This window comes from Triticum urartu, chromosome 2 (genome assembly GCF_003073215.2).
Source record: "Triticum urartu cultivar G1812 chromosome 2, Tu2.1, whole genome shotgun sequence".
Classification (NCBI taxonomy): domain Eukaryota; kingdom Viridiplantae; phylum Streptophyta; class Magnoliopsida; order Poales; family Poaceae; genus Triticum; species Triticum urartu.
The window spans coordinates 204,911,837-204,933,762 of record NC_053023.1 but is presented as its reverse complement, the minus strand read 5'-3'; the positions used below and the strand labels follow the sequence as shown (position 1 = coordinate 204,933,762).

The 21,926-nt window shown below is 45.7% G+C and overlaps 4 protein-coding genes and 1 non-coding gene across 5 annotated transcripts; 2 read left to right on the top strand and 3 right to left on the bottom strand.

The window, feature by feature from the left end:
• Window positions 1-553: 553 nt before the first annotated feature.
• TRNAL-CAG lies at window positions 554-634 on the bottom strand. Its single transcript has one exon. It is a non-coding gene; the product is annotated as a tRNA-Leu (tRNA).
• Window positions 635-1,238: 604 nt separating this feature from the next.
• On the bottom strand, window positions 1,239-4,472 carry LOC125536793 (cysteine-rich receptor-like protein kinase 10). The gene is made up of 7 exons (XM_048700061.1): window positions 3,502-4,472; window positions 3,206-3,343; window positions 2,754-2,887; window positions 2,459-2,669; window positions 2,118-2,355; window positions 1,875-2,031; window positions 1,239-1,792 (listed from the first exon to the last, which is right to left on the bottom strand). Exons 1-7 carry the CDS (start codon window positions 4,361-4,363, stop codon window positions 1,439-1,441), a joined length of 2,094 nt encoding a protein of 697 aa, XP_048556018.1. The 5' UTR covers window positions 4,364-4,472; the 3' UTR covers window positions 1,239-1,438.
• A 487-nt stretch (window positions 4,473-4,959) lies between these two features.
• On the top strand, window positions 4,960-8,488 carry LOC125536794 (cysteine-rich receptor-like protein kinase 6). Its single transcript, XM_048700062.1, has 7 exons — window positions 4,960-5,863; window positions 6,418-6,549; window positions 6,786-6,910; window positions 7,012-7,222; window positions 7,327-7,564; window positions 7,642-7,792; window positions 7,879-8,488. The coding sequence occupies exons 1-7, from the start codon at window positions 5,011-5,013 to the stop codon at window positions 8,209-8,211; spliced, it is 2,043 nt and encodes a 680-aa protein (XP_048556019.1). The 5' UTR covers window positions 4,960-5,010; the 3' UTR covers window positions 8,212-8,488.
• Window positions 8,489-14,282: 5,794 nt separating this feature from the next.
• Window positions 14,283-15,372, top strand: LOC125536792 (blue copper protein-like). The gene is made up of 2 exons (XM_048700060.1): window positions 14,283-14,534; window positions 14,633-15,372. The coding sequence occupies exons 1-2, from the start codon at window positions 14,369-14,371 to the stop codon at window positions 15,067-15,069; spliced, it is 603 nt and encodes a 200-aa protein (XP_048556017.1). The 5' UTR covers window positions 14,283-14,368; the 3' UTR covers window positions 15,070-15,372.
• Window positions 15,373-16,453: 1,081 nt separating this feature from the next.
• Window positions 16,454-21,301, bottom strand: LOC125536791 (transcription factor ILR3-like). The gene is made up of 5 exons (XM_048700059.1): window positions 20,987-21,301; window positions 17,772-17,837; window positions 17,606-17,683; window positions 17,341-17,503; window positions 16,454-16,983 (listed from the first exon to the last, which is right to left on the bottom strand). Exons 1-5 carry the CDS (start codon window positions 21,157-21,159, stop codon window positions 16,708-16,710), a joined length of 756 nt encoding a protein of 251 aa, XP_048556016.1. The 5' UTR covers window positions 21,160-21,301; the 3' UTR covers window positions 16,454-16,707.
• Between the last annotated feature and the right edge of the window lie 625 nt (window positions 21,302-21,926).

Genomic DNA, 21,926 nt, shown 5'->3' with positions numbered 1-21,926 from the left:
AAAATCGGACAAAAAAAGTTAAAAGAAAAAGAAATTGTTTTCGTATTCATGTATGTTCATATTTTGTATTTAGTCGTATGTACTGTTTTAGTATTCATGTGATGTGGGCCATTTAATTCAAAAGATTGAAAAATAAAAGTCTACGTATTTTAGCATATGGGCCATCAATTCAAAAAATAGGACAAAAAAGTTAAAAGAAAAAGGAAATGTTTTCGTATTCATGTCATGTTCATATTTTGTATTTAGTCGTATGTACTGTTTTAGTATTCATGTGATGTGGGCCATTTAATTCAAAAGATTGAAAAATAAAAGTCTACGTATTTTAGCATATGGGCCATCAATTCAAAAAATAGGACAAAAAAGTTAAAAGAAAAAGGAAATGTTTTCGTATTCATGTCATGTTCATATTTTGTATTTAGTCGTATGTACTGTTTTCGTATTCATGTGCTGTGGGCCATTTAATTCAAAAGATTGAAAAATAAAAATCTACATATTTTAGCATATGGGCCATCAATTCAAAAAATAGGACAAAAAGGTTAAAAGAAAAAGAAAATGTCAAGAGTGGGATTTGAACCCACGCCCTTTCGGACCAGTACCTGAAACTGGCGCCTTAGACCAACTCGGCCATCTTGACTACGTGTAAAAATTGCAACAATTTGCTTATTAATGAGGTTACCTCGGCAAATCTGGACTTTGTGCGCAACGATCGCGAAAATGAATCTTCACCTGTCCAGTCCACTGGGCTCACCAACAGTTATTCTCGGCTTTCTAACGCTTGTGGCCTCTGTTCAGACAATTTAGGGCTCCTTTGATTCAAAGGAATTGTATAGGATTTTTGAAGGATTTGAACCCTTAGGAATTTTTTATGTGATGCTCGTTTGATTCGTAGGATTGGCATTCATAAAAATTTTCTATAGGATCCATTTGTACTATATTTTGAAGGAAAATTTCCATCCACTCAAACTTTTTTGTAGAATTTCTTTGTTTTTCCTGCGCTATCAAACATTCTTTCAAATCCTATAGGATATTGTGGGACATGCCATTCTATTCCTGCATTTTTCCTATTCCTTTATTTTAACAATCCTGCGAATCAAAGAGGCCCTTAACCTCGATTTGCCAGGTTTAGTACAACAAAACTGAACTTCGATTTGCCAGGTTTACTACAACAAAACTGAACTTCGATTTGCTATGAAGTGGTCTTGCTGTCCCTGAAGCAAGTGCAGTCCCTAAGTGACTGATTAGAACAAAGAAAATATAGTACCACTAACATTCTCTGATAAAAAATACTACTAGTAAGCCGTGAAACATTATCGCAAGCTAGTACAACCACCATAGATAATGATCCAGGAGATTAACTGATTAAGTTATTACAAGCAGGTTCAGGACTATATATGCGATGGAGACGGCGAGTTTGTCTTGGGTTTAACCTAGGCGCTCATCATCTTGGTTCGATCTCCGTGAGTGACACCTCGTTCGGCGACGGCGACATCGCTGCCTGGGGCTTGCTGTCCCCGGTGGACTGGGATCCCCCTGGATACGCACCCGAGTACATGCCCGAGAAACCCTCCATGTCGTCGACGCAGAACGTCGGCCTCGACGGCGCCTGCAGAGACACGGTGCTGCTGCTGAGCATGACGTTCACCGCCGACATCGTGGGCCGGTCGGCGGGGCTGTCCTGGACGCACAGCAGGCCGATGTTGACCAGCTTCAGCATCTGGCCTCCAGGCGAACGGCCGCCGAGGGACGGATCCACCAGCTTCTCGACTGTTCCGCTAGTCCAGTGCTCCCATACCTGCATGCATGTGCCAAGAATGTTGCGACAGTTTTGTGTCATATAATCTTGAGGAGCAGAAATCAGAAGTAGTACTACTCACAAGGCTTAAGAGGTCAAGGGATGGCTCCGAGTCCGGGCTAGCGAAGCTGCTGTTCTTCCTCCCCGTGACGATCTCCAGGAGCAGCACGCCGAAACTGAAGGCGTCCGACTTGACGGAATACTGCCCGCGCATCGCGTACTCCGGCGCCATGTATCCGCTGCGTGCAACACGAGCCAAATCGTCGTGTAAATAAACGTCTACGCATTGGCTAGTAGTACTAAACGAAATGCTGTGCGTGCTTACTACGTTCCGGCGATGTGGCTGGTGACGGCCTGCGACTGATCCCAGCCGAACAGCTTCGCCAGCCCGAAGTCCGAGATCTTGGGGTTGCAGTCCGAGTCCAGGAGCACATTGCTGGCCTTGAGGTCCCGGTGGACGATCCTCAGCTGGGAGTCCTCGTGGAGGTACTGCAGGCCCCGGGCAACCCCGTTCACGATCTTGAGCCGCTTCCCCCAGTCCAGGTCCCTGCTTTTCCCTGCATCTGCCAACGGAACAACCAGGAAACGACCATCAGAACCCGGAGCCAGTACGTGACACCTACTGCTCCGGTTCGAAGAGAACTGATGGAACGTAGTACGTAGTACCGAAGAGAACGGTGTCGAGGCTCCGGTTGGGCATGTACTCGTACACGAGCAGCTTCTCCTGTCCTTCCAGGCAAACGCCAAGGAGCCTCACAAGGTTCTTGTGCTGAAGCTTAGCGACCAGAACCAGCTCTGTTTTCAGCTCTTCTATCCCTTGCGTGGAGCTCTGTGACAGCCTCTTCACGGCTATCTCTTCACCTTCAGAGAGGACACCCTGTGCAATCCGGCCAACAAAGATGTGAACAACCAACCAACATGAAATTTGCGTAATACCACTATATGAATGTTTGATTGGCACCTTGTAAACCGCACCGAACCCTCCTTCCCCAAGCTTGTTGCTCTCGGCGAAGTTATCTGTTGCAGCCCGCAGCGTCGATAGATCAAGTAGGAGGGAATCGATGCTTTGGATGTCATCTGGATTAGTAGCTGAATCTGTAGCAACAAGGAGGGTGCACAATGATCAGCGTATAACTGGAATGCAGTCAATTGAGCATGAGTGGTTCCGGTAGTTAGAATGTTTGCTTTTCAGCTAGTGCGAGTGCATCATTGGTTGAATCGCTGGTGCGTGTTTAACTAATACTTTAGTGATCTAAATGCTCTTATATTTCTTTACAGAGGGAGTACAGTATTAAGAGACCATCATGAACTTGGACTTTGAGTAAATTTAGGTAACCAGTGAATCACCATTCCCCTGCTGCTAGGCCAGTTGATAAATTGACGGTGTTAAGAGTAGAGGGGCTAGTGGCTTACATGGTAGTGGTACTGACGGCTTTCTTTCTGCCGGTTTTCTCCTCCTCCAGAAGCAAACGCACGTTGAAATGAGAAGCAGTGCAGCAACTATAGGTAGTGTGATGGCCAAGATCAATCCTGTCCTATTTCTTCTTCCTTCTGCAAACAAATGATGTGAATTTCAGACAAGGCGCACATCAGTCATAGTGTAGTTCAGACTGCAGAGAAGTGTTCCACCATCCAAGTGACAACAATCAAGCACCAAAGAACAGCAATCATACGCGCCTGAAGAGTCACTTTTTGTTTCAGAAACTCACCTTCTTCGGCCGCCGCTGGCGCTGGCGCCGGTGCAGGCGGCAGCACGTCCGGGAGTTGCAGCAGTGGGCGTCCGGAGAAGAAGGAGTAGGTCTCGAACCGGAAGTTGCATCGCACGCCGAACACTCTCCCGCCCGGCTTCCCCACGAAGTACTGCGGGGTAAACTTCTCGATTATGTCCCTGAGGCAGCTCCGGCAGTCGTCCGCCGCCATGTCCGGCGTGCACTGCGCCAGCGAGTAAATCTTGGGGTACGTCGCGTCGTACCCCTCCTCCCCCGTGCCGAACCGCCGGGTCGGGTCCCCAGCGGCATAGTCGGCGGTGGCGTTGACGAGCCGGCCGGAGGCGGCGTCGAACGCCGCCGCCGCCGCGCCCGCGGTGACGTTGTTGCCGTTGAACGCGACGAACCTGCCGCTGTTGTCGGTGACGTTGGCCAGGAAGTCGTGGCCGGAGTAGCGGAGGATGCAGGGGTCGTCGAACATGGTGGCGCGCCGGTTGAAGGCGCAGAGCTGCTGCGCGTTCCGGAAGGCGGCGGCGACGCAGGCCGCGCAGGAGGAGGCGTTGGTGTCGCCGCGGCAGAGCGCGAGCGCGTAGACGGCGTCCGGCGCGGCGCCGGCGGAGCCCTTGGCGAAGAGCGCCGGGGACGCGGAGGCGTTCCTGGGGAGGCCGCCGGCGAGGGCGCGTATGTTGGCCTGGTAGGCGCTGCCCTCCGTGTAGTTCCCGGCGGCGGCGTCGCAGAGCTGCCACGGCAGCGGCTGCGCACCGGCGAGCGGCGCGTTGAGGAACGCGAGGAGGAGGAGGAGGGCGGCGGCGAGGTGGTAACGGAGAGCAAGACTGCGTCGCATGCGCATGGCCGCCATCGCCATGGAGTTGAGCTGCTGGGTGCTATCGCGGAGTAGAGGTACAGTACGGGCGTACTGGTAGTTTCCAAGTAAATAGAAGTGTGGATTTTCCACGGCCGACGCTGACGATCGAACTGTTGCTGTCTTGGCGCAGCAGCTGATGGCGAAAGGAGTAGGATGAGTAGAGTGAGGTCGTGATCTGATACGGTTAGGTCGCGTGGCGCATGGTGGAATTGGTCAATTGAGGTGGCTTGACCATTTGTTTCTTTGGCCTTTTTCTGCGTCAGGTGTTCTAGATAGCTATGGCGCTCTGGACTACTGGTCAGTGTCAAGATCAACATAGAAAACTTGGAAAAATGCTCTCAAATAAACTGTATAGTAGCGCCAGGATGGTTCGCAATTACGTATTCGGTTACAAATTCTTCTCATCAACAGATAAAACTTAAAGAAACATCAAATCAAGGTGAAATGGCTGCTCACCATTAGCCGTCAGGTCAGATGGTCGCTACAGTAGCAGTCAACAAATGCTTTGCTCCGGTCAACCCCTCTGACCCCACCTGCCAATGATACACGGACCGACACCCGAACAACCCCTTCTCCTTTTGATTTCCTTTTTGTTTTTGTTTTTGTACAGTTTACCGACGCAGTGAGCCACCGCTGGCGGGATTGCCATGGCCAAACCCCACCGCTGCTTCTCCCCGTACCTCGCCGGCGTCGCTGCGGCCTTCCTCCTCTCCATCCTCCACGCGCCACTCGCCGCCGCCGATGACGAGCCGCCTCCGTGGCCGATCTGCGGGCCCTATCCCCCCAGCGGCAACTACACGCAGAACACCACCTACCGGGCCAACATCGATCTTCTCTCCGCCACCCTCCCCAGGAACGCCTCCTTGTCTCCAGCCTTCTACGCCACCGGAGACGTCGGCGACGTGCCGGACATCGTCTACGGCCAGGCGCTCTGCCGCGGCGACGTCGCCAACGCCTCCGCCTGCGAGGCCTGCGTCGCGGCCGCCTTCCGCGGCGCGCGGCGGGCGTGCCCGCTCTACAAGGACGTCATCATCTTCTACGACCTCTGCCAGCTCCGCTTCTCCAACCGCAACTTCCTCCTCGACGACGACTACCTCGTCACAACCTACACGCTCCTGCGCTCCCGGGTCGTGGCCACGCCGGCGTTCGACGCCGCCGTCGGGCTGCTCCTCAACGCCACCGCGGACCACGCGGTGGAGGACTCCTCCAGGAGGTTCGGCACGGGGGAGGAGGGCTTCGGCGACAGGAGGAACACCACGATTTACGCGCTGGCGCAGTGCGCGCAGGAAAAGACGCCGGACGTCTGCCGGAGCTGCCTCAGCATCATAATTGGGCAGCTGCCCAACTTGTTCAGAGGCAGGACAGGAGGGGGCATGTTCGGGGTGTGGTGCAACTTCCGGTACGAGGTGTACCCTTTCTTCCCCGGCCGTCCGCTGGTGCAGCTTCCGCAGTTCGTAGAGAGCCCGCCTGCTTCCGCGCCACCGGTGACCGGAGGGGAAGGTGAGTTGGCTGTAAGAAGGGAAATCATTTCCTCCCAAGTTTTTTTCTGCAGTTATAAAATCTGAATTTTATTGGTTCTTTGATGTGCAATGGCGTGCATATGTAAGAACATGCAACAACAAATGATTACGTTTAGGAATAAGGGGGAGTTCCTCTCGACTTTCTGTGAAAAAAACAGGATTTAATCAGTAACAGAATTATCCTGATATAGATTCTGAATCAGTTAACACCACCGGCTTGTTCCATTCCTGCTCATCATAAGACATGAATCATGGCTTCGTCAGAGTACTTGAGGTGTCAGTTATAGAATTGCTCAACTATATTTATATACATGTGCAAACTAGCTAACTAATTGCCAGTGTGATGCAAATACAAAAACAACATGACCCTTAAATACAGACAATCTTGCAAATGGTTTCTGTGCTCTGAAACTCACAAGGTTTTCTTAGGAAAATCCTACTCCCTCCGATCCATATTAATATATGTACTACAAGATTCCGATTGACGTTATAACTAACAAGTATACCGTCTTGATGGTATATATTTACTTGCAGAGAAAAAGAGAAATAGTGCAGGTAAAGTTCTAGCTATTCTGATGCCTACAATTGCTGTGATATTGTCCATCGCTGTGGTGTACTTTTTCTGTTGGAGGAAGAGAAGACCAGAAGAAGATGCGTATCTACCTTGTAAGGCCTCTTAAGCACTTTAAACTATGGAATAATAGCCAGTCAAGTGATGACTCAATTGATTATCCATCAGATGGTGATTAGATCAGTGCATAGTAGAACTTGTTTAGTATGTTATCACTTTCTTAAATCTTAATACCAAAGGTTATCCGTACATTGGAGCAGAATCGTATATTTCGTAAAGAGCTCAAAACCTTGTTTTTCATCATTGTCTACTTATTCTTCAACATATTCAGCTACCTCAGATGATATTCAACACATCGATTCGCTTCTTCTCGATCTAGCAACACTGAGAATTGCCACCGATGACTTTGACAACAGCAAAATGCTTGGTAAAGGAGGGTTTGGTATGGTTTATAAGGTACAGAACTACACAATGTATAGCTTATGTTTCGGGGGGAGAAAAAGTGGCTTTGTCAGTTATGTTTTTTTGCAGAGGACTAAGTATCTTTACTTTGACAGGGAGTCCTACCTGACGGTGAAGAAATAGCCGTGAAAAGGCTTGGTCAGACTTCCAGACAAGGAATAGGAGAGCTGAAGAGTGAACTGGTTCTGGTTGCCAAGCTTCACCACAAGAATCTTGTGAGACTTGTTGGTGTTTGCTTGGAAGAGCAAGAGAAAATACTTGTTTATGAATATATGCCCAATAGAAGCCTTGATATGATTCTTTTTGGTAAGATTTTCTCGCTAATATTTTTTTCTTTTTTGCTTTGAAATTTTATTCACGTAACTAATAGTAAAATCTATGCTACAATGATACACTTGTTTGAACCACAGATTCTGAAAAAAACAAAGAGCTAGACTGGGGAAAGCGGTTCAAGATAATCAATGGAATCGCTCGAGGCTTGCAATACCTCCACGAAGATTCTCAACTGAAGATAGTTCACCGAGACCTCAAAGCGAGCAATGTACTACTAGATGTCGATTACAATCCTAAAATTTCCGACTTCGGCTTAGCGAAGATATTCGGAGGGGATCAGTCAGAAGATGTGACTCGTCGTATCGCCGGCACATAGTAAGCATGTCGAGTACATTTTGTCTGACAAAACACCAAGTTTTTAGTCGGGTTGTAAGGTTCTGTTTCTGTCACAGCGGATACATGGCCCCGGAGTACGCCATGCGCGGTCAGTATTCCGTGAAGTCGGACGTGTTCAGCTTCGGCGTCTTGGTCCTGGAGATCATCACAGGGAGAAGAAACAGTGGCTCATATAACACTGAGCAAGACGTGGATCTTTTGAATCTTGTGAGCACCTGAAGCCTGTCCGTAAACTCTGCACGCGGCCAGCTTCTGGTAACAATGTCTGAATACCCTTGCAAAATTTGCTGCAGGTATGGGAGCACTGGACCCGGGGAAACGTCGTCGAGTTGATGGATCCATCCCTGAGCAACCACCCTCCCGTCGACCAGGTGCTCAAGTGCATCCACGTCGGGCTCCTGTGCGTGCAGAGGAAACCGGCGAGCAGGCCGACGATGTCGTCGGTGAATATCATGTTCAGCAGCCACACCGTCCGTCTCCCTTCTCTGTCCAGGCCGGCATTCTGCATCCAGGAGGTCAGTGTCAGTGAAACCTCGACTGCCTATTCGGAAGCATATCCGCTCACGGAAAATTCAACTGTGATGTCTTCGAACCAAGTGTCAATCACGGAGCTTTCGCCAAGATGAGTCCTGTATAGTTTGAAGCAGTTAACTGAACCAGCTGTGTATAGTGTTTCTTACGGTACAGTATGTCAGTATCTTAACTTGTTGGAAATGATCTTGGGAGGAGGAAGAGGCCCTGCTGTATCGGTGTCTATTACTGAATCTTTGCAATGTGGATGTAAGTAGAACTGCTAAGATGCTATTAATAGGGATTGCAACTGGCAAGAGTGGGGAACAAAAGTCATGGTAAAGCTGATGTATGGCGTGATAGATTATAAAGAATGCCAATTTTTCTGTTCAACTAAATTATTAGAGTGAATTCCAGTTTTTACCCCCTATCTTGATATTTTTGTCACTAATTACCCCATTTAGCAGGATTTCATCCGTTTTACCCCATTTAGCAAAAGTGTTGCCACAATTTACCCTGTGTAAAATTTTGTATCTGTTCTGACTGGCGGGTCCAAATTGTCAGGTCTAGCTAGCAATGCCACATCGACGATTTTTTCCTATCTATTTTTCTCCTTGTTGAACCGGTCCTCCTAACTTCTCCCGACCGGCCAGGCCCGATATGATCGCACCGTCGTCACAGACCCGCCATCAACTGAGCACAGCCTGATGGTTATTGGAATAAATCGCGATGTCCATGTCCGACTAGGGCAGGAGGCAGTCTTCACATGGGATACGTATAGGCTTAGTTTGGCTAGGGCTAGGTGCTATATATATCTTTGTACACCACGTTCTAATATCACCAGATCAAAGCAATAAAGAAATGTGAGGCTTGAGACTATAGCCTGTTGCAATCTATCGATCAGAGTTTCTTCCATCGATCGCCAAGTTACGCAGTGTTCTGCCGACGGCATCGTGATCGACCGATCGGATGTAGCGCTAGTGCAAAGCCCAGGTTCACCTACGCGTGCATGCGCATGTGGCATTGTTCATCAATCCATCTGTGCTAGCTTCCTTGTCTAGCTGCTTGCACGTTTGGTCCTGATGTCACCAAAGCAAGAAGATTCAGTGCAGCGGTTCACGTAAATGGACGTGCCTAGCCCGATGTCGGGGAGCTTGATGGAGCCATGAGAATCCACCGGTCGGTGTCGCCATCGCCGATGCCTGACAATATCTAACACTAGGTTCGAGCGAGCCTGACGGGTGCATTCGGTCGGAAGCCTGGACAGGCAATGCAATCGATTGGGGCAGGCGACACAAGCTAGAAGCGACTGGAGGTGAGCATGGCGCGCGGCCGACTCGGGCGTTGTGCGTTGGACGTGATGTGAGTGACCTCCATTGTGCCGAGCCGGTCGGGAGAAGTTATGCTCTATGCGGCACAGGTCAGAATGCTCACACAATTTTAAACAGGGTAAATTGTGGCAATACTTTTCCTAAATGGGGTAAAATGAATGAAATCTCGCTAAATGGGGTAATTAGTGTCAAAAATGTTAAAATAAAGGGTAAAAAACGGAATTCACTCAAATTATTACAACGGGATGTACATATTCTGGTACTTTAGTCTGTGATTTATGTGCACATATTAATGTGATTGTGTAAATAAATGCTTTATCAAATCTTGCACGTGATTTACCTACCTAAATAAATTTATAATTTTATTTGATAAGAACCATAATTTTATTTGGTATAAGTCAATAAAATGCGGACAGTTAGGACGTTTTGAAGAAAAAACGGTGAAAAACCTAGGAAGGAAAATTTCAAAACGAAGAGAAGGTGGGGAACATACGTGAAGATGAAAAAAAAATTCAAAACAAAGAGAGGGCAGGGAACATACGTAAAGTTGAAAATTCAAAACGAAGAGAGGGCAGGGAACATACGTAAAGTTGAACGACGCGTGTTCGGCCTAAAAGGGCACTTACTATATTTTAAATAATATAGAATAATGCATGTGCGTTGCAGCGGGATATAAATATTCTAGTACATTAGTTTGTGATTTACCTGTCAATAACAATGCGATTGTGTAAATAAATTTTCATCAAATTCTGCTCGTGAATTACCTTATATTTTGATTAGAAGTTTGATAAGTAAATTAAAATGGAATTGATTCAGAATGTAAGTAATTAAGATGATTGATTATCATATACAATGAAAGGTTGGACGAATGGGTGGTGAAAAAAATGGTGAAACGGAAATCTTACGTTCTTTTTAAGTAGTATAAGTAGTAGAGATACATGTGCGTTGCAGTGGGATATAAATATTCTAGTGCGTTAGTTTGTGATTTATCTGTCAATAACAATGCGATTGTGTAAATAAATGTTCATCAAATTCTGCTCGTGAATTACCTTATATTTTGATTAGAAGTTTGATAATGGGATTGATTCAGAAGATAAGTAAATTAAGATGATTAATTATCATGTAAATGAAAAGTTGGACGAAGGGGTGGTGGGGAAAAGGTGAAACGGGGATCTTACATTATTTCTAAGTAGTAAAGATAGAGATATATGAGGATGCCAGCCTTTTCAAGTCTAGTAAAACTAATAACTCTGATTTTCTCGGTTGCTCCAGGTATTTTTCCGTTTCATTTGTTTCCTTCGCTTTTTGTTTCTTTATTTTTTTTATTTTTTATCTTTTTGTTCAACACATATAGAAAATATTGTACAGATGCAGATGCTCATACAAATGTATACCTATACGAGCACTTCTAAGAGACTGAACTGACATATGAGATGATTGAACTTGTATTTGCAAATACACATGAGATGATCGAGGAAAATGCGAGCATAAGTGTCAAATCTAGAACTTGAACCACGGGTGGTTCACAATATTCATAGTGTTTTCACAATATGGTCATCATGTATTATAGAAAGGTTCATAGTGTATTTAGAAAATGTGCAACATGTTACATTTTTTTACCGTTTATTAAGAAATGTTCATCATGTACTTTTAAAAGGTTGTATATTTAAATTTTTACTCGGCATACTTTAAAAATGCTCATTGCGTACTAATCAATGTTCATCGTCTTGTACCTAGAAAGTGTTCGTCATGTATTTAAACGTTCGTTGTTTTCCAAAATTGTTCATCGTGTATCTAGAAATTATTCATTGTTTGTTTCAACAATATTCATTGTGTATTTTAGAAAAGTTCACTGTTTATTTTAAATAACACGTGAATTATTTTTAAAAAATGCATGAACATTTTTATATACATGTGAGCATTTTTTTCAACTTTATATACACGATGATATTTTAATACAAGTTGAACTTCTTAAAATACCCGGTGAACATTGTAAATAAATGATACGTTTAAAAAATATTGAAATAAATTAATGTTCATATTTTTTTCAATATGTTTGAAATATATGCAGAATTGAGAAAACAAAAAATGTTTCATAGAAGAAAACCGAGTGTTCTTGCTAGGAGAAAGCCGTGGCCTGTTATCCCCGTGAGAGAAAAAACATGCTTCTTGGGCCAGGCCCAAAATATCTCCTTGTCGGCGAGGCAGACTACTTTGCCTGCTGGAAGCCATAGCATGTCGCGAAGCCGTGGCGTTGGCAGAAGACCTCAACCTACATAACTATATCGTGGCATCCGATTGCAAACAGGTTGTTGACGATCTAGCCAAGGGAAGCCAAGGAGCATATGGTGCTGTAATCAGAGAGATTAGACATAGAGTTCCATCTACTAGCAAGTTTATTTTTGAAGGGCGTGCGGCGAATGTTGAAGCCCACAAGTTAGCTAAATATGCTTTGTCTTTACTCCCAGGACGTCATGTGTGGCTTGGCCAGCCACATGACCAAACTTGTATCCCACTCTTTGTGGATTTTGAGTAATAAAAGGCTTTTACCCCTAAAAAAAAGCAAGATATTTTTCTTGAGCAACAGTCCAAAAGCTTTGTCTTTTCATTAAGAAGAAAAGAATTGATAGTTTATACAAGAAAAACTGATCGAAATCGATACATTCATGACACATGCAGATGTTAGTCCCAAAGGTGTGCACCGACCTAACCGACGACATTGTCATCAAAGAGACCAGAGACGACATCTTAAAGCACAACACCGGGTTCCAGAGCCGCCACTCCAACATCCACAACGGCCCTGAGGCCGCACACTAGCCCAATCGATGGCTCATCTGCCTAGCAACCAAAGCCGACACCAATTATTGAAGCACCACTCCGACTTCCACACTGGCTCCAATGTAGCCTAGTCGATGGCTCTGTTGTCCAAGCAACCAAAACCAAAACTATGTGCAAGAGATTTTGGAAGCCGTCGCTCCAACTTCTCACAAATCGTGGACGCCTAGTTGACGACGAGGCTACAAAGCCGTCAAAGCCACCACAAATTGACAAAAGACCGGACCTTCAAGGCATCGCCCTATGGGGAGCAACGAGGCACGTCACCGGTGTACACAAAAAATGTACAACAAATATTAAATAAAAGTAGCATCGTTGACATGTGTACACAAAAGATGTTAAAAATGTGTATACATAAGAATATTTGTATACTCTTTTGTACAACAAATATTCTGTATCTAAAAAATGTTAAACATGTAGATAAAAATATTCATGATGCATACAAACTATCTACACTGTGAATTAAAAAAAATTATTGCAATTTTAAAAATGTTCACTATGGTATTAAAAAATGTTGAGAATGTATTTAAAGAATATTAATCTTGTATTTGAAAAATGTTAAACATATATTAAAAAGTTTATTACAATCTTGTATTTTGGAACGGAGGGAGTATCAAAATATGTATTAGATATATACCAAAAATGTATAATGTGTATGGAAAAAGTAGACATGAAAAATATTAGTTTTTTAAAAATATTAATCATGCATTTCAAAATGTTAAACGTCTACATAAAATATGTTTCTTATGTATACAAAAAATGATGAATGTGTACTGAAAAAAGTTGACATGTGTTAAACAAAAAGAATCCAATAGAAAAACAAATAAACAAAGGAAAAAAAGAAACCTAATAAAAACTTTAAAAACAGAAAAATAAAAACCATAGAAAACCAATGCAAAAGAATGAAAACAGAAAGAAAACAAAGAAAACCGATGAAAAGCAAGAAAGGACAATGAAAATGAAGAAAAAGTAGGGAAGAACAGCACAAAAAAATGAAAACTGAGAAAGAAACAAAGAAAAAAAAGTGAAAGATATGAAGAAAAACAGAAAAAATGAGAAAGTTGGTGAAGAAACAAAAAACCGAAATAAAGAATAAAAGGATACAAAAAAAAAAGTCGGGAGAAGCAAGCGAGCACGACCTAATCGATCTAAAAACCCGTCAAGAAAACCTAATCATTCTAAAACTGCAAAACAAAAAAAAAGACGAAAATGGACTGGCCAGTAGCTACATGTGGAGGAAACCCTTCAGACGAGCTAGAAAAGAAAAAGGTGTCTCTATCCAAAAAAAACGAGGCAGGCATGTTAGTTAGTGCATTAAAACAAACTACAATTAAAAATGATAATCTGGAAGAGTGCGGAAGAGAAAACGAGAAAGCAAGATCTGTGCAATGACAACTTGTCATGAGGTCGGCCATGTATAATGTATAATGTATCGATCGATCATGGGAAGCACGAAGGCACTAACAGGCGAGTCATGCCCGGGTACGGAGGCAGCAAGGGACTTGTGCTCACGTAGAAGGAATCACCAATAATTAACTGAGAATCTCGCATGTCAACTCATCTATATTGCGTTGAACTTCGCCAGCTAAAATATGTCAAGAAAACTTAAATTTGTTTTTTCTTCACAAGATTATGCAACTCTATATGATTTCACAAGATCAAAATCTCAACTGTTCGTGCTCATATCCTCGTATTATTTGAGTAGTTTCCAATTGGAGCTACTGCAAGAGAAGCATACTTTTGTGTGGCTAAGGATCGGGAGTCAACTTAGCACGGCTCCAGAATGAACCAGGTGCGATGTACAGTATAATCAATCGTTTTGGATTCCAAATTTGCCAATTAATTGAACGGAGCACAGCTATTCGAATCACCCTGCAATCTCTCCTCTTTCCTACAGTACATGTTTCATGGCAGGCCATAAACACACATACTTTTTTTCTGGAATAAAATTAAAAAACGATTAGAAGAGAAAGTCTTTGCTTGTTCTAGCTCCCGGTATATATACCCCCACCCTGGTCTGGTTGTAGCAATATCGTTCAAGACGATCACAGAACCAAACATCCACCAACAATCCACTTCGTGTCCTTTGGATCTACGCGGAGGAGACATGAAGGCCAGCTCCGGAGCATTGCTCGCCGTCATGGCGGTGGCGGCGTTGGCCACGACGGCGCTGGCGATCGACTACACGGTCGACGACTCCCTCGGCTGGGACACGTACGTCGACTACGAGAAGTGGATCGCCGACAAAGTCTTCATGGTCGGCGACACCATAAGTACGTGCACAAACTTCCTATGATCTACACTCTACATGTTTTCTTCTCGACGGTAGGGCAGCGTGGTATAACTCCGGCCGCGTGCATCAACATGGCAGCGTTCAAGTACGAGCCGTACCACAACGTGCTGGAGGTGACGGAGGCGGACTACGGCAGCTGCGCCACGGGCAGCCCCATCTCCACCCACTCCGGCGGCAAGACCACCTTCGAGCTCGGCGAGACCGGCACCCGCTACTTCATCTGCGGCATCCCCCGCCACTGCACCAACGGCACAATGCACCTCAAGATCAGCACCGTGCCGTACGACGCCGCCACCGCCGCCAAGATGGAAGAAGCAGCGGCCGCAGCCGCCCCTTCTCCGGCCTCGCTCCCCTCCCCTCCCGCTGACACCTACGCCGACGCCAAGGCCGCGCCGGCGGGCGCCCCGACCACCTCCACGTCCGCGGCCGCGTCTGCGTCCGCGCCGCGGTATCAGCAGCCGGCGGCGGCCTTGGCCGGGCTTGCGATCGCTGCTCTTGTGGCCATTGCCGCGTAAGTTGACGATGAAGCAACAAACGGACGATTTCTACGGACGCTCTAGTTCGAGCTACCGTTGTACGATATGCACGTACGTACGTACGTACACAAGGTGGTATGAGTATTCGTTTCGAGGCGTGGTTAACTATTCTTTCTACCAAAGGTTTTTTGCTTTCTTTCTTGTTTAAGCTTTATTTACTGGTGTTAATTCCTTGTACTTGATGTGTGGATACAGCTCCCTACTATGTAACCTCATTTTGAAGCCGATCTTCGTAATATGCTAGTACTACATTTAGCAATTTGATACTACATTTTGATCAGCTTTGGTTGCGTCAATTATCCACAAACAAAAAACTCAGATTAATGTGCACAATAGCTTATGTAAGTCGCCTGAATTTAGAATTTGGGTTCGTCAATTTTCATGTGAAGGAAGGAGCTTGTCGTCTTAGGTAGGCAAGTGACCCCATTATTTATCTTAGAGGTGTGGGGGCTGGTGCAATTTCCCCCAAAGAAACTGATCATCGCATGGGTTAGAGGGATGGTCAAGGGTGACAGCAGCACGGCGGTTGAGGGGAGGGCTAGGCAATGAGGTGGCCGCGGAAGCGCCGCCGGTGATGGGCGGCGGTGGGCAGACGGTTCGGCTGGCAGTTGTGAGTGGTTCAGATCGAGGTCAGGAGGCAGAAGACAATGAACAATGTTTTCAGGAGATAGAAGGTCTGACGGTTTCTTTTCCATCCAACGGCTGAGGGCAAATCGACAGATGCGGAGTCTAAATTCAGTTGATTGTCCACTAGCCATTCCCCAAATGTTTTCAGTCTATCTTTTCGATTATGGTAGTTCTAAATTCAGTTGACTGTCCCCTAGCCATTCTCCTAATGTTTTCAGTCTATCTTTTCGATTATGAAAGTTGTGTTGCTGTACTAGCATATTTGCTCCTGGAGGCGCCAGGAACACGGAATGGACATGATCCAGTTTAGTTTTATAAAATGCACGCACTAGATAAAAACAAAATGTTAAAGACGGTGTAACTAGCTGGAAATTACAAAGATACAAATATGAGCTTTAATTCTAAACTACTATTGCAGGAGAACATGAACAAATTTATTAGTATATACTGTATAAGATGAGTAGAGGGCACGTCTTGCTAAGAGAGGTCGTCACGTTGTACCCATTACCCAACACAACATACACACCACAGGTGCATCCATCCTGGTTCCACCTGGACTTTGCAATGCGTTTTCACATGGAAGAATTGGTAGGCCAAGTGGATGCAAGAAGACCAACTAATAGCTAGCACATCCTATTTATTTTTATTTTTATTTTGACCTGCAGCACAACCTATTTATGTTATGCATCAAAAAATAAATATCACGGGCAACATGTCAAACAAAGTAACAAGCCGATAATGCTATGGCGTCCAATCGCCATTTGCTTCAACGGATGGTATTTATTTACTAACAATATACAACGGTGTCACAAGATAATCAAATGTCCCCGGGTGATACAAGCTTCAGTTCGGTTCTTGGTTTAACTACATAGTAGTAACACTAAACGGATTCTGCATAGTAACACTGACGACTAGTAAGATATACTTTAACGGAAGGCTTTTTAGCCATCCTTCCCCATGAGATAGATGAGGGAGATGATTCTTGCTGGCCTATGCAACCGGAGGGCATGACTTGGGGTCATCCGAGGTATCAACATCTGAAGGCGGCATGAACTGCCACATGGGAAATCCTGGGTAGCTCATTACAGGCATCATCAGCTTGTGCCCTGCCGCTTGGCCTTGGGCGGCAGCGAATGCAGCAGCTGGGATGACAGAAGGGTGTGGTACGAGGCTCTGACGGGCATTCATGAACTTAATCTGCTGCTCCAGGCTCTCTTTCTCCGCCTTCAACTTTTGCTTCTCATCTCGCAGCTCATTCTTCTCAGCCTGCAAAATCCAGGGATCTAAGAATCAATTTGTTTGGACTAAAGATTTACCACAAATATATACCTTACAAGAATCTTTGATACCAATTATTAATCAGAAAGTAATGTTTAAACAGAAATTAATAAAAATAAATAAAGCAGGTTTAAGAGCTGATGGATTGCTTGAGATCTACTCATCTAAAAGCCTATGGATTCAATAAACAGTAGTCCTTGGCACCCCAAAAAAACAGATTAAGAAAAGCTTGTGTGAACATTAGATATATTTCTGTATGGAACAGAAAATATAAGTTCAGAACATAAAGAAAAAGTATATGGACACACATCTGCATACAAAATAGTTAAGTGGAACAATAAAAACCTTTAGCTCTCTAATCTTCTCTTGGAGAGAGTCGTTTGAATCCTTCAACTTCTCTGCCTCACTACGCAATTCAGTTACTGCACGGATAGCATCATTTAATATAGCACATTTGTCGATTTTAGGTGTTTTCCCCGGATCCAAGACAGCACCCAATTCCAAGAACCTAACAGGCAGAAGACCATAAGCTCCATTGAACCTAAGACAAAAATGCTGCTACAACAAAAACAATTCTAATAGAATAAACAAAATGAAATTGCTGGCAGACCTCTCGTTTAGCTTGTCCCTTCTCACTTTCTCCCTGCATGCTTTGGAGCTAGGTTGAGCACCAGTTTCTGACCTAGGACTGTTGCAATTGCGTGCTAAGTTGGAAACATTCAACAGAAAATACCGAATTCAGGGACTCCGAACAAAGCATATAGACATAAACAAACCGTTTATTTTTCGGTTGTCCTTTGGCATGGTCCCAGTCCACCGAAACAGAGCTATTGATTTCAGCACTGGCAAAAAGTAAATCACAGATAAGAATGTAAAATTCACAATATACTGCACAATAATAAGCAGCAACATTAGCATTGCAAAGCCAAAATAAGACTCAGCACTGGTGAAAAGCACATTTGCAGTTAAGAATGTCAAAATCATGATATAGTGCAAAATCATAAGTTTCAAAGACAAGCGTAGCAAGGGCAATATAATAAGGCTTGGGCAAATTTACCAGATAACCTACAGCAGGTGAAATACTGGAATGAAAAAAAGAAGCATGGTTCTACATCTAAACAACACAGGAGGCTGCCTCTGTTCATGCAGCGAATATGACAACTCAGAGAAATATCATTAACCAAAGGGCAGTCATGCCCTAAGGTGTAACCATAAATAATTTCTTAAGATGGAAACATATATGCCAATAAATCAGCAATACTTGCTCGGCTATGCTGGAATTCCAACATATGGGTCACCAAAACAACCCTCATCTCACCCATTTTCTTTCTGATCCTTGATACATCAAAGTAACATGAGACTGCTCGATATCCGACACAAAGTAACATGTAGCATGATCTACTTTACATAGTCTTGCTATGGAAATTCAGACCACTTAAAATACAAACCCCGAGCACATAAATCTGATATCATTAGCTTTATCAGACATAAATTCGTCTCAGTAATCAAAGAAAACAATTAGGGGTATACATCCCCAAATGTTGGCAATGCCAATGACCATGTCAACCTTTTTCATTTGAACTCTGCCCTTGCTCATCCAGTGATCCAGAATAAGAAGAGGAAAGTATAGTTTTACCCCTGAAATCCTCCCTGATGGATTCATATCCCCCTAATTAAACTCTAAAACCAGATTGTTTACACCCTGAACTTTGCAAAACCGGTATAAATGTCACCCTGAGCAGTTTTGAGGAGAATTGAAGGTGGTTTTGATCTGATTTTTTCTTCCTCTCCTCACCTTCGTGACCGGAAGTACCGCTTGGGCAGGCCAGGCGGAGCCGGCGGCGAGGTGGCCAGAGCAGTCGCAGCAGCGCGAGCACGGCGGAAGGGAGCGCCGGGCAGAGAACCACGTCGCGGTCGGGCGCGGCGGTGACTAAGAAGACTCAAGTACGTGCCAGGCATCAGTTTCTGGACTGACACGGTCCATTCAAGTTTCTGGCTGAATTACAACAGACGCAAGCGAATGACGCGATTTTGATTTTCTTCTGCTGTGGCGAAACTTAGGAAATCAGGTTTTGAATTTGACAGAATTGAGTTGTGGACATGCATGCACACAGGCGGCGATGCAGACGTTCGTGGAGAAGCTCGTGTCAATGATTAAGTCAGAGGGCTGTTCGAGTGGCAGGGTGGCCCCATCATCCTTGCCCAGGCGGAGACGGGTACATGGAGTAGGCGATGGGCGTCTGCGCCAAGCCGTACACCAACTGGGCAACCAAGATGGTCGTCGCCACTAACGCCAGCGTGCCGTGGGTGATGTGCAAGCATGACAACGCCCCCGACGCCACGGTAAGCTACAACACCCTCTCGTTCTCGTTCTCGTCTCACAGTTGCTGTCAATGCCATGGCCCATGGCGCAATGGCAAAGAGCAAATTGCGGTGCCAGCTAATTTAACCACTTCGCTTTCTCGCACTGGGCACATGCTTCTGTTAGGACATCACATTACCAAATCAAGCTGCCAACTTTGGAGCCTGGTACTGGCACCACAAAATATATACTCTGTGCTAATTCGTTCCTTTTCTTCTATAAAATTGACAGATTTGTCAGTTGTTCCCTGGGTAATGATGAATAGATTCATGATGGCTGCAAAGAAGATGCCTGCAATGGCTTCTACTGCAACTACTTCACCCCCAACTCCAACAGCAAGCCTACCATGTGGACCGAGGCCTGGCCTGGATGGTAAGTTTGCATGAAGCGTGAAAATTTCTCGACAAACAGCACTTGAATTGCAATCTGCACAGCAAGCATGTCACGACATTGCTAACACGATCGAATATGTCGATTGATGTAAGGTTCACGGCATTTGGTGGCGCGGTGCCGCACCGGCCGGTGGAGGACATGGCGTTCGCGGTGGTAAGGTTCATCCAGAAGTGCGGGTCCTTCGTCAACTACTACATGGTGAGCAACTGATGCTGACTACCACATGTTGTCACTCGATGTTTCGGTTTTAAGTTGTAGCGACACCTAACATTTGATCTTTTTTTCAGTACCATGGAGGAACAAATTTCGACCGGACCCGCCGATGGCCTGTTCATCGCCACGACAAGCTACGACCATGATGCACCGATCGACGAATATGGTACGCGACCAGTACTCTGATTGTCTGAAACCATTGTTGTCATGGTGCGCAGGTCTGCTTAGGCAGTCAAACTGGGGACACCTGAGGGACCTGCACAAGGCCATCAAGCAGGCCGAGCCGGTGCTCGTCTCTGGAGATCCCTCCATCCAGCGCATCGGGAACTATGAGAAGGTTCGATCTTATTCCATCCCTAGGCAAATTCTAGTGACAAGAGATCCAAAAATGCCTGTGAACTTTCTGACGAAGTGAAAAAAAAAATCAGATCAAAACTAAGTTCTCCCCAAAACTGCTCAGGGTGACATTTATATACCAGTTTTGCAAAGTTCAGGGTTTAAATAATCTGGTTTTAGAGTTTAGGAGGATATGCATCCATCAAGGAGGATTTTAGGAGGAAACTATACTTTCCTCGAATAAGAGTGAAACTGTGTATGCATTCTATGCACTGCATATGTAGTATATGCACCCGAACCAAACGAGCCCTGGACATACTGAACACTCCGTCCTGCCATGCACCTTCCACAAGACCCATTTAAATTCATGTGCAAAACCATCTCCTCTAACCCAACACCAATGAGACAAGCAAAGTCAACTACTAATACACAAACAAAGATGCTCGCTCATGTAAGTAATTCTAGAACATGCAATCTTTAGTCCATGATGCAAATACCACATACTCTGTAGTGTTTTACTAATCTACAATCACACACAACAATTATGCTATCAACCGCATCGGTTTATGCTATAGGTGATAACATAGAGACACCGGCAGCAAATCAGGACACGGAATGTATAAACTGGAGAACAGCCGCGTGTGGGCGCGATCGAGCCTGAGAAGAGGAGAAACCGCAATTACATACCAGGGATTGGGAGCCGGGGTGGCGGAGACGGCCTGCGCAAGAGTGTGCATCTGCGGCTGCATCGGCGGGGTCCAGTAGAAGCCTCCTGTGGATGCCGCGGCGAAGTCGGCGGCAGCAAGGTCGTCCATGAGAGGGCAGTCGAATACCCAGTTTGATCCTTCCGGGGATGCCATGGCGCCGGAGCGGCTCTCCGGGTCCAGCGAAGGTTGCCGGGGGGCTAGGGTTTCGCGGTCGCGTCGGAATTGGGGGATATTTCGGGGTTGAGATGGTGAGGGGGGGGAAGCGGTCGTGGGCTCCGGCGCCGAGATAAGGATGAAGCAGGGGGGTAGGAGCACGAGGTTAACGAGTACGGACAACTGAGTCTCCGGAACGAATGGGCCTAAAGATTATGGGCCTGGTGACCTGAGCAGCATGCCTAAGAAAAATAGACGCCTACCCCTAAAAAAAAGACGTCTCCCCCACTAAAAAAAGGATAACGTTTGCTTTCAACAGGCTGATTTCTTCCTCCCGTAAACCTTTCCTTCTGCTCAACACATGTCACGCGCACCGCTGTCCACTCTCCTTATCCCTTCGCACGAACTACACATCGCACAACCCACATGTTTTCCTCTGCTTCATCCCTTACCTTTTCCCCCGCTCATGGATCTCATCATTTCTCCGCTCCGGCAGCTCGTGTCCTGCCGTCACGCACAAATCAGGCCGCTGCTGCAGGTGGGAGTGTTGCAGTGAAGCCACCGACGCGTAGCGGGATATTGTGATGGAGCTAAGACACGTGTGTGGGAGGAGGTCGTCAGTGCTGCGATGGAGCACCGCCGCGCTTGTGGTGGGGCTGCACTAAAGCTTCGCCGACGGCCATCGGGTGCTGCTATGGGAGATGCGACGGTAGCCGGTGCTGTGATGGAGCAACACCCGCGCGGCGGGGCGCTACAGTGGAGCATGC

Bases quoted from the DNA above. Each gene is read 5' to 3' on its own strand.
- LOC125536793 (XM_048700061.1), bottom strand. From the start codon at position 4,363: ATGGCGATGGCGGCCATGCGCATGCGACGCAGTCTTGCTCTCCGTTAC. The intron at 2,670-2,753 runs GTGCCAATCAAA...CGGATTGCACAG, and splicing joins GGTTCGGTGCGGTTTACAAG to GGTGTCCTCTCTGAAGGTGA. The intron at 1,793-1,874 runs GTGAGTAGTACT...ACATGCATGCAG, and splicing joins CCCTTGACCTCTTAAGCCTT to GTATGGGAGCACTGGACTAG.
- LOC125536794 (XM_048700062.1), top strand. From the start codon at position 5,011: ATGGCCAAACCCCACCGCTGCTTCTCCCCGTACCTCGCCGGCGTCGCT. The intron at 6,550-6,785 runs GTAAGGCCTCTT...CAACATATTCAG, and splicing joins AGAAGATGCGTATCTACCTT to CTACCTCAGATGATATTCAA. The intron at 7,793-7,878 runs GTGAGCACCTGA...AATTTGCTGCAG, and splicing joins ACGTGGATCTTTTGAATCTT to GTATGGGAGCACTGGACCCG.
- LOC125536792 (XM_048700060.1), top strand. From the start codon at position 14,369: ATGAAGGCCAGCTCCGGAGCATTGCTCGCCGTCATGGCGGTGGCGGCG. The intron at 14,535-14,632 runs GTACGTGCACAA...TCAACATGGCAG, and splicing joins CATGGTCGGCGACACCATAA to CGTTCAAGTACGAGCCGTAC.
- LOC125536791 (XM_048700059.1), bottom strand. From the start codon at position 21,159: ATGGCATCCCCGGAAGGATCAAACTGGGTATTCGACTGCCCTCTCATG. The intron at 17,684-17,771 runs GTTTGTTTATGT...CAATTGCAACAG, and splicing joins GGACAACCGAAAAATAAACG to TCCTAGGTCAGAAACTGGTG. The intron at 16,984-17,340 runs GTTTTTATTGTT...TGGATTTTGCAG, and splicing joins AGAAGATTAGAGAGCTAAAG to GCTGAGAAGAATGAGCTGCG.